A 12,231-nucleotide genomic window follows, 5' to 3' on the forward strand; every position below is an offset into this window, starting at 1 on the left:
TTCTAGGGGGTGAATTTTTGTGTGCGGCCTTTGACAGAAGTGGGTACTTTCTTTTGCTGTCCAGTGGACTTGTGTCTGTCACACTAGGCAAACTGTACAATTTGTAGCTTGCATTACAATTGTATGTAATATTCAAAATGAGGTGTACAATTGTATACTATAATATTACAGGGAGGGAGATGAGTATTGTGATGGATACATGTACAGCTGTACATGATGCACGAACACACACACACACAAACATCAACACACACACCCACATGCACAACTGCAGAGTGAAACTACAATGAATCCTTGGTGCATTTTACTGAACTACAGCAATCATATTTCTTAAACAAAATAAGTAAATTAAGAAATAAATATTTCTTAAAACTTAAAAAGGGGATGAAAGAGATCATGTTCTGAAAGACAGACGCTTTGGAGTTCATTGTATAAATTTTTGCACATACAGCTGTACGGTACCTCAAACTTTTTCGAAGTGCAATAATCTACAATTGTACAAAAAAAAATATGCTGCCCTATAACAAACTACTGTACTCTCTATCTTCTTCGATATGTTCTGGAATGCAAAAACTAATGGAACTCACAATAATACATTGTACTTAATCTATAATTGCATCTGTGCATGTCTTGCAGCCTTTCCTTTAAATACATAAAAATTATGATGAAAAACTCTCTTTCAGACAACCTCGTCATTTGATTTTGCACCAGCACAAAATACAGTGCCTAAAAATACTTGGAATTCAGCCATGACAACAAGACTGATCAAGGAAGATCACTGTTCCTTCCTTAGCTGTTGCCAACACACTGGAAGAAGAGGAAGTAATAGATAATTGCAACTGCTAGTACGTGCACTGTACCTTCATTGGCGACAGTCTTGTAACATTAGATTTGTTTACTTCATCCCAAGGATGGCACTACTTTCACGTGAGCATTTGTGATCACATACAGTAAAACACCAATCAGTTTGTACTCAGTAAACATTGTAGACAGCCCCTTCCCATGTCGCTCACTTGTTAAAACCCTTTCTATGAATGGTGAACTCAATGATGTGCAATACAATCTTCACTCATACTTCATTCCACTCAGTATTACAGTTGTATAAAATGTGCAAAGCAATGTACAGTTATAGGCCTACACGTACATGCCCTGTGTCGTATTTGCTGAGGGCTCTTGTGCAATGTACACACCTTGCAGACACAGTTGCATTCACACTGTAATCACAAAATAAGCTCCTTTTTCTCCCCTTTCTTCTTCCTTCCTTTTATCATCACCCTCCACCTATTGAGAACAATACCATGAGTTGGGTGCTTTGAAAAGTGTTGCGCTCCACAGGTTTGGCGCTAAAGCTATTCTTATTTGCATTCCCTTATATAATACAGTAATAGTAGGCATAATACTGGTCGGTTGTAAATGCTTGTACAATTGTACTGAGCAAGTTTACATGTACAATTGTAAGGTACATGTATGAGGCTGAAGCATCATTGTCTATAACATGTCAAAGCACAGAGCTCACAAATTCTATAGATACCATTGTATTATTTACCAATTGATACAAAACTTGTTATTGCCTGTGAGGGGCATTACATGTATATCAGTACCATAATGACTTAAATAAATGCAACGGTTTTGGGTAAGACACATTTTTCTGATACAGGCAACCCAATGTGTTCTGAAGAATAAATGCCTGCTGATTGGGTGAGAATACTATAACACAAACAAAACCTACAGTACATGAACATTGTACATACTACACATTGCACACATGTACATTTGTACTTGTAAGTGTCCACTGTCACAGTTGTTTCCTAAATCCAACAATTTTGGAAAGTTTCTCAATGCACTAATAAATTCCACCAAAGTATTTAAACATAAAGCCTGACTCTTCTGAAGCTTTCAAATATGGTAGTTCTCAGGATTATAAATCCTTTTTCATCACATTTCAAGAGATATCAGCTGAGCCAATACAAATACAATGTGTACACTGATTAGCAATACTTTTATACTCACATTCAATTCATTGTTTATCTACAATTGTAAAGTCGAAAGTGAGCTATAAGACAATACCTTGCTCATGGCACCATGCCCCTTGAACTGAGACTATAGATGCTATACAATAAAGTACCACTGTACGGTACATGATATCACCACTCACAAAATGGGAATTCTTCCCTTGGGCACATCCATGTGGTGTACTCATTGGAAAAGATGTGATGAGTATCTCATTGTCTTTTTTAATTCTATCCCTGTTCCCTTTCCCCTCCTCAAGTTTGTATCATGAGGATTTTCTGGTATTTGAAAAACCCTTTTAACTTTAATAGCAAGGAAGCAAAAGCCTGTATTAAAGGGGATGGCTAGTAACTGATCAGTGGGAATCAGTGGGAATGCTGGAGGATGATTGTTCCAATCCTTGTGGGATTCATTTGAGTACACTATATATCTACTCTTGTGTGAAAATTATTTGCTTCAGAATGGTCTCATATTCAAGTAATGTGCAGTTTAATGTTTCCAGGTAAGCGTCCCTGGTCAGTGACGGGGCATTAATCTGCACATTACTTGAATATGAGACCGTTCTGAAGCAAATAATTTTCACACAACAGTAGATCGTACTCTTAAATAAATCCCACAAGGATTGGAACAATCATCCCTCAGCATTCCCACTGATTCCCACTGATCGGTTACTAGCCATCCCCTTTAAGTGACTATTTATAAAGGTGTGGCTTTCAGCCTCTCTAAAGAATAGAAATGTTCCAGCTAGCGTAATGCGATAATCCCGGACATGTTATCTATCTGGAATCAAACACTTCCTCTTCATCCCTTCCCTTCAATCAACATTTTGAACCTTGATCCCTTCCGACTCACGTACAGGCGAATAAAGAACGTACCTAGCCAAGAAACACATGTTTTATGTGTAGGCTGTCTTGACCATGTTCCTAACACAAAACATGTTAGCACTGCCTGCCTTCAGTGAACAATGATTGGATGTGCAAACAATGCACACACGATATCAGGTACCAGTACACATTACAGCATGGCTAGATTAAATGTCCTCTCACAGGGTGAACGACTATGGGTGGAGTATCCTCTTCCCTTGACCACTACAATACTTTTTTTTCAAGACTGAGATGATGAGATGAGATGCTTCGACCCTGAAGTGGTTCAGACTTTTATTTTTCCCTTTAAATCCTCGTTTGAGTTCTTCACGAACAATGCAGCTCACATGTCACTTTCATTTCCTGTACCCTGCACTTATAACCTCCATCCAAAATCATGTGAGCCTACGAATCATGTTTGAGTCATAACACAGTGTACTCATTTACTTTCGCTTTATCAAAGCTCATAAGAAACATGGAAATGGATTTGAATAAATAAGTTAACATATCACTTGACACTGTTTAAAAAGGACTCATGCAATCAGGCAAAAGAAAGTGATTAAAAACAAAGTGTTGAGATAAGATACTTCCTGGCAGAAGAAACAATGTGGAGAAAATACAGTACACAGTGATTACTGAAATAGCCAAAGCAAAGAAATACAGGATGAACCTTTAGGACTGGTGTAGGCCTACACATTCCTCATGCTCTGATTAAATTGAACTACATGTATAAATTAACCAATAGATGATTTACATACAAAGCACGAACAGTAGGGTTTCAAGAGTTTAGACTATACTGAATTAACGCAATTGCTGCATTTAAAACATCATGAAGTTCACCCTACACAATACAGATTGTACCGTGTATTATGGGTGCAAGACAAATGGAGAAATCCTAGAACACAATGAACATGTGTATTACGTACAAAAATTAGTGAGGGCATGACTGATGGCTACGCATTGACTTTGAATTGATATGTATATCATAGAAACCTACATCCATTGATCACCGAAGAACAGAACAAAACCCATAATGCGTTGAAATTAATAAAGCTGCTATGCAGCTGTCCTCTGACATTTGGATTTGACTTTGAGCAGGACTTGACATCTGTCTGCTTTAGAATACATCGACAGCTGTACACACACAAACACACACACAAACACACACACAAACACACACACACACACACACACACACACACACAGAGGGACAGTACCTCATTAACCCTATCAGCGCCACTACTGAAATAACACTGACGCCTTAAATGCAGGACAGGTGCAATAGTAATGAGACAGCTATGTCTCTTGCAGTAGGGGCCTACTAGTCATTTATTGTATTCATACTATGGAATGCTATGGCCCGATACTGCATTATATGTAGGTTACTAGTATTGTGGTCTGTACTGTACCTCATACAATGTACATTGCAGAGTTAGGCCCATGAAATTATCCCCTTGACCAGCCATCAACACACATACACAGACACACAATCTGGACAAGTGATCAATCTATCTACCTAAAACCATTAAGAAACAAAAGAGCTACAAAAAGCTACAGAGAAGATCATGTATCACTAAACTAAAAACCACTGGAAGTGGATGAGATCAATGAGACCACTTGTCTAGTACACTTTATAACTTGCATTAATTAAATGTCACTCACTCCACTCTGCACATAGAATTATAGAACAAGTTTAATAGGCAAGCACTACATGATTGCAACTCGTCTTAAAACTAAGATGTAAGCCATATTAACTGAAGGCAGTCTGGGGTCTTCAGATTCAATACGATCACACATTGATTTAATCCCTGTGCTACCTTAGAGTAAGTTTATCCCCCCTTTACATCCCGTCTTTAATCCCTTCAAGGGCACCATCACTTTATTTCAACGGCACTTCACATGATAATCTTGTCTTTGCAAATTGCTAGGGTTAATCATACAAGCCCAGCATTCATTTCGAAAACCATGTGCCACTGATTACAATGTTATGTCTGATCGATATTTGAGTAGCCATACTCACCGCTGAACCAGTGTATGCAGGCATGGCGTGGGTGATGCATCCAGTTGGAGGAGCAAAGTCCAATTTCAGGGATAAATTTCCAGACGGGTGGTATCACGGTGGGGTTCGGAGAGCACACGAATGCAGTAGATTGTCCAGAGCGGCGAAAGGGAGAAGATGCAAGAAAGACAAAATTCAAATTTCATTCAGCATCATTCAGTGTTTGTGGTAGCGAATAAAACATGGCAGCAAACTTTGTGCAGGAAGCACTAAACACCAATGGCGAGATCGTATGTGGCAAACAAAATTGTTGCGAGTGAGAGTGAAACTCGCATTTGGTCGCAGATTATTATAACTTGAGGGAGACGTGCCACATACTGTATCCAATCAGCCCTTCAGTTATCATGTGTTCATTTGGGGCAGGCAGGATTTGGTATTGGGAAGCCAGGCATGCGTGGTGTACACACAGACCATTGGCTGTTTCAGCTGTGATGTAGGCCTGGAGTTCAGTTGGGCTGCTTACTTCCTGCAGCACCGGAGCTCAGGCCAGGAAGTGACAGCGGAGAGACCCTTCTGACTGAGGGGGGTGGGGCGCCTAATCTCCGTAGTTGGGTGGGCGGGGCAGATCTCTACCATTCAGGGGTTCCGCTCGCACTCTACTTTCCTTCTAGTTCTACCAAAATCAGCCAGTCTTGCTCACAGAGAAATGACCCGTAACCCCTGCATACACACACGCTGACTGAGAAGAATGCAAAGCCCTGTACTGCTGTCGCTGCTGCGGGGAAAGGAGTCGAGTCTGCCCCTGCCAGAATTTTTGTGGTTTAACAGTTCAAGACATACCAACAAAGTATCTCAAAGATAGAATATTGCTATTTCTAAAAAGGCTGCCATAATGCAATCAAATGGCTACCTTGGAGTATATATAGCATGCTGAAGGTACAGCACATAGGGGACACACAGGATTATCTCTTCTTTGGGTATTTTTTTTCTCCTTTTGTTTAAAATAAAGTTTCACTCGAATGGTTGAAGCCTCCTACCTGTCCAAATCGGCATGACCCAATGAACGGGAGGAGATCAAAATAGACTTTTCATTTAAGGCAGTGGTTGACAAAAGGACAGCACTCACAAAAGAAACAAAAAAATACTCAGATTTAAGCCCTTTTAGCTATTCTGCAGAGTGGTACAGAAAGAAAGGGGTTCTCTGTGACACTAAAACCACAAAATGGGATTCCATGGCTGGTATTGTGGGCCAGGGAGTTGTGGAGCTCCTTGATTGTGAGGCTCAACAATGGTTTTGTGGCTTGAATAGTGCCTGGAAAGCTTAAATTCGGGACTCTGCTTAGTGCTTGGTTGACATGAGGGAATATCACTGGCTTGGTTCATGGGAGACTGCATTCCACTGAGCAAACAGTCAATCAGGCATTTCTTGTCACACCCTACGTGTGAGCTGCAATGTGCATTGGTGTCCACCCCCCCCCCCCCCCCTTCATAAGTTTATTACACTTTTAGCACATCTACTTTTGGAGGCAATCATGTTTACTGGGGAAAACCTAGACTATAGGACTCTCTACACAGGAAGTTGGTCACGCTGGTGGCGAGTTGCTACGGCCGTTGATCCATTCTTGGGAAACGCCTTGAATTGAATCCTAATGTGGCACAAAGGAGAATTTAACCAAACAGTGAAACTTGTTTTGAATGTCTCTGATTGGTATCAGTTGTGTTCTATTATTGTGGTAGAAGAATCGGTGACACCACATTCCCTCCTGGGACAGTTGCTCCAGTCTTATTTTGTCCGAGGACTTGAATAGTGTTGGGGTTAGGGTTGTGACAGGGTTTTACAAATGTAGGTTTAGTTTGATGTGAGGATTAGGATTGGAGTTAGGGTTATGTTTGTGGGTAGAATTTGTTCCGCTCAGTGTACAGATATTTAATGGGAGCAATTGTCGCACAAGCGAATGTTATCGAACCAGAAGAATCACAAGAGTACGGGGTAAAATAGTTTCTATCCAAGACTGGCAGTAGGCTTAATTCGGTTTATTATAAGTACAAATTGTAGCTCAATGGATATCTGGGTTACTCGGTTGCTTATTATAATCAAAATGGTCTGCTTTTTCTTGTTTTTACAGTGTGTGTACTTTTTTTTTTTTACATTTCCCTATTGATTTTCAAGCAGAACCAAGTAGAAAATGACAACAACAAAAAAAAATGCTGTAGAGAGTTTTAAGACTTTAAATTAAATGGTCACACTGAATTTTTATTCGGGGGGGGGGGGGGCATTTTGCAGCATAATTATTTACTAGCTAAACATTGTTTACTGACTGCACAGAGAGCATTGCACGCTATATTGACCACAGAGATGCTATTTGTTTTGCATTGGGAGTCTATGGGCCAGTGATTATTCTCCCGACTGGTATGGGATTAGATTCCGCTTTGGTCACAAGCTCTGAGTCTGAATAGAGACTTCTACTTTCAGCAGCTGATTAGCGCTTGAAAAAGGGAATAATTGTTGCTAAATATTTCATTGAAAGGTCACAAATTTACAATCATCAACAACTACTACATGTAGGATGCCACTGATTCACAGATTAATCGCTACATAATTCCATGTATTCAGCAGCTGGGGGTAAAACAGCTTTGTCTATGATAATGCCACAAGTCCCTTCACAAGTAAAATTTTGCGATCATGGCACACCCCGTGCAACATTGGTTTGCCAAAGTGCGTCCAGTTGTTACTTATTTCCGATCTACTGCCTGATGTTCATCAGCCACTTGCGCTCACTCCATCTGAAATCATTCATATGTCTACAACAATCAGGGATCTAAAAGAGAACAACCAAACAATCCGTGATTGTTGCATGGACTCCCTACTCACTACTAAGGTTTGGCCGGGAGTTGATGTAATCTATTACAGTGGAAACTCGATATAACGAGATGGTCGGGACCGAGTCATTTTCCTCGTTATAGCCGATATCTCGTTATATCAGTAGGCATAAAAGAAAGCATAACATAAAGACATTAATTTGCACATGTGGGACTACCCATCATATTTCAATCAATACTGATATCACTTGATATTGTGTGTGAGGGAATTACTCACCTTTATGGGTAAGAAGATGTTTTTCGCCAAGGAAATCCAATATCAATAATGTGTTTCTTATCAATTGTAGATGTTTGAATTTGTAAATTTATATAGCTTGCGATTGTATCATACGAGATCGTCTGTGGATTGGTATGTGGTTATAGTATGGGTGTGTGTTGTATGGAAAGCTTGAATATGGTCTGCACAATGCTGTGTGTGTATGTGACACATTCTGTATGTACGTTATGACTGCGTGTGTGTGAAGATGGGGAATTCCCTACGTAGAAAGCCAATCACAGCATCAGATTGCCTCACACCTGCTTAACGTCATGATGATGTCATGTATACATATGACCGTCCCACCACATTTTCTGCATGTATCAGTGTGCGCGCACACACACACTTACACGTACAACATGCAGTGCTAGCTGGAGTGCACTGAAGAAAAATAATTATGTGTGTACAAGACAGTTTTTGGCGCATCAAGCTTTACAATCTCGGAAGATGATAGCACAGGCGAAGTAAAGCTTTACCGAAGACATTTTGCTTTACCTCGCTATAGCAGGTTTGATTGGCTTTGTTTTTCTTTGTTTGGAAGTCACAAAATTTATCTCGTTATAGCAGTTATTTCGTTATAGCCGATCTCGCTATAAGAGTAGCATTTTACATAGACTTGTGTGGAGGAAATTTGGGACCGGGAAAATTTCCTCGTTATAACCGATATCTCGTTATAGCAGTGTTCGTTATACCGAGTTTCCCCTGTACAGTATTTTGTATAGCACATAAAAGCAGTCAGTTTACCTGTGCATCACAGAAGTGTCTGGGCCTGTATCATATTATCATACAGGTAGCTACAGGCTAGCCCAAATTCCCCGCCCCCCTCAAAAGAAAAAAAAAAAGACATTGCAAAAATAAATGTTCTCACCAGAAAACTGATCTTTTCATCAACAGCTCAATTGCAACTAAATTGCAATTGTCAAAGGACAAAATGAATACTTCAACTGCTCTACAATTTTAAGCAAATTGCATTCGTGGAGGTACATAATGAATAACTCAACTACAATGTACTCTCCTTTTTTGAAAAAAAGTATCTGTCTCGTTTAGGTGTACCATGGGTTGGGGGGGGGGGGGGATGGGAGAAGATATTCACTGCTACCCTAAACTGAAGATACTGGTTTAAAGGAAACTTGAAAAAAAAAAAACAGCAACATATAGGATTTGCTGTGAATAAGAGCAGTGGCACATTGTGTGTAGATCAGGGGGGAAAATGTGAGTGAATTTATGGATTGCAGATTTATGTGTGTGGTTGCCACAGGAGTTTATCATCTTTTTGAGGCCAGTAGTCACAATGGCATTTAATCAAGTGTCTCTTGACATAGATGAATAGCCTTATATTTAAAAGTCCATGAGCAAAATACTGATTCCGGTTAAAACATTTCCCCCTGAAACTTGTAAAATGGGATTAATAAATTCAGAGAGAAGTTGAGAACAGAGCTTTGTGAATATTTGCTTGGAATCACAGAAAATGGTTCATGTTACGAAAACACAATGTGACATACTTGATTTTTCATGTATGATACTGTTCAGATCAACACATCTTGTGTCAAGTGCTTATAGGGCACTATGCTATAAAACTGATGTTTGAATTTAGATAGCCATAATTTTGATAGTGCTAATAGTTCTCTAATATCTTCATCAATTCGCAGACTCTGTTTCAATCTTGAGATTCAGTCCAACTCTCTGTCCAACTTTCTGGCTGGAGTAAAAGTCTCCTTTAAAAAATTCCAAGCGATTTGTGTGACTGTGGATATTGCATTCTTTGGGAATTAATCCTGAGCATACTGAACAGTAGCCACTAATCTGATAAAATATTCATGGTTGGAGCAGACACATTGCTTTGTTATAAAATACCTCTCTCCTCTCTCTCAAAGTACAAAGACTCTGTGTTGCCTGATCGAGGCACAAACTTAAAGGACAAGTTCACCTTCATAAACATAAGGATTGAGAAAATGCAACAATATTAGTAGAACACATCAGTGAAAGTTTGAGGAAAATTGGACAATCGATGCAAAAGTTATGAATTTTTTAAATTTTTGTGTTGGAACCGCTGGATGAGGAGACTACTACAGCTTGTGAGTCATATGCGTACAACAGTATAAAGAAAATATAAAAGAAAATTCAACATATTTTCACTTTTTTCGCATAATAAAAGAGCAATTGACTTGCCTCTTTCTAAAGGCAGGGGGAATAATATTACCTCTAACATTTATCAGTAACGAGTCAGGGGAATGTGTACTTTTTTCAAAAGATGAAATTTTGTGAAATTCTCTTTATATTTTCCTTATATTGTTGTACGCATGTGACATCTAAGTTATTCATACACTGCAGTAGTCTTCTCATCCAGCGGGTACTGCACAAAAACTTCAAAAATTCATAACTTTTGAACGGATTGTCTGATTTTCCTCAAACTTTCAGTGATGTGTTCTACTAATATTGCTACATTCTCTCAATCCTTATGTTTATGAAGGTGAACTTGTCCTTTAACGTGCACTCATCGACAGATATTGTGGCCATAGCGAAGCAAACTATTGAAGATGATGGAAGGATTGACTTTTATCAAGGTTTATTTGTGGTATTATACATTGTAAATGAAAATGATTAAAACTGAAATGTGTTATCTAAAATCCTGTTTCTGTTGTTCCCCACTGAACTCAACTAAACACAATGTTGCAGTTATTGTTAAGTCACATCATTAAAACTTCGCAACATACAGTTGTAATACAACACATCCCATTCCATCTTTCTCCAACTATCTCTCCCCCCCCCCCTCCCGCCACCTCAACACACAAACTACAGTATAAATGTGACTCTGCACCTCAAAACAAACAAAAAGTCGCCAGACATGAATTTTTAGTTAAGACCATATCCTGAAAAAGCAGACTTTAAGCTTTAAAATGATGTATAACTCAAATCAAATGGACTCTCCTAACCTATCTAAATATTGGAAAGAAAGCACAAACTCAGGTAAAGTGTGAACTGAGAAAAGAGGCTCTGAAGTACAGTGTCTACTGTAAAACATGAAATATTCGCGGCATGAAATTTTCGCGAATTGGAGCTGACAGCCTTTTTCGCGGCATGAAATTTTCGCGAATTGCCACTGGCGTTCAATGCATGTAGTGTAGACAAAAACTTTCGCGAATTTTGGCGCTCGCGAAATTCGCGAAATTAAAATGCACGCGAAAATTTCTCGTTTTACAGCATTCAAGCGCTTAAAGATAATAAAAAGTTTTGGTACCTCAAAAGCTTCCCTGAATTTCCTTGTCTTGGTTTGTGTTTCAGGTTAAAGTACGTTGTCTGTGAGAATTACTCGCCCCAAAGTGCTCTCATGTCTTAGTAATCATGCAATAATGGTTTCGTACCAGAGCCAACGCTGTACAGCGTCGATAAATATTCTACGAAACCACTGACTGCGACCAGCAGCGTGCAGCCCATTGTACGCATAGCTAACTGCGACCAGCAGCCCCATACTTATAGCGTAATGGGGCTTCGCATTGTAGCATTCAGGATCATGACAGAATTAGTATCGCGGGTAAATGTCAACTTAAAATCCAAAAATTTCTTCGATTTGAAGACTTACCAATTAAGTTGAAGTATTGAAAACAGGCTTCGAATAACGTTTGGTTCTGCCAATAGCCCCTTTCTGTTCGAATTGATGACTGAATGTGACTCGGTCGAGAGGACCTTGGGAGAGCTACTAGTACATACACTGGATACCATGGCCAGCGCATGCGCACACAAACATCTTATCCGTTCATGGATTTGAAATTTGTGTGCATGTGATGTGTTCGCATGCACTGGCTGTAGTATTCAGTGTACTGTATGTAGCTCTCCTACGGTCCTGTCGACCGAGTCACATTCAGTCATCAATTCGAACAGAAAGGGACTATAGGCAGAACCAAACATTGCCCAAAGCCTGTTTTCAATACTTCAACTTAATTGGTAAGTCTTCAAATTGAAGAATTTATGGGATTTTAAGTTGACATTTACCCTGCGATACTAAATCTGTCATGATCCTGAATGCTACAATGCGAAGCCCGATTACGCTACAGCTCTGTATGCGTATGGGACTGCTGGTCGCTATGCGTATGGGGCTGCTGGTCGCAGTTACATTGTAATTGCATGATTACTAAGACATGAGAGCACTTTGGGGCGAGTAAGTCTCACAGTGTTAGTTATATGAAAGGTACTTTAACCTGAAACACAAACTAAGACAAGGAAAT

General features: G+C 39.5%; 1 protein-coding gene across 1 annotated transcript in view; it reads right to left on the bottom strand.

Annotated features, from left to right (window-relative positions):
- LOC139722202 (septin-7-like) overlaps positions 1 to 5,294 on the bottom strand; it is a 102,133-nt gene extending 96,839 nt beyond the window's left edge. Inside the window, exon 1 of the mRNA XM_071633518.1 lies at positions 4,894 to 5,294. Within this exon, the coding sequence (XP_071489619.1) occupies positions 4,894 to 4,917 (24 nt within the window). The 5' untranslated portion in view covers positions 4,918 to 5,294. The remainder of the gene's footprint in view (positions 1 to 4,893) is intronic.
- Between the last annotated feature and the right edge of the window lie 6,937 nt (positions 5,295 to 12,231).

Source organism: Diadema antillarum, unplaced genomic scaffold (assembly GCF_040938485.1).
Source record: "Diadema antillarum isolate AM-2024a unplaced genomic scaffold, OU_Dant_1.0 scf00000160, whole genome shotgun sequence".
In the NCBI taxonomy this organism is placed as follows: domain Eukaryota; kingdom Metazoa; phylum Echinodermata; class Echinoidea; order Diadematoida; family Diadematidae; genus Diadema; species Diadema antillarum.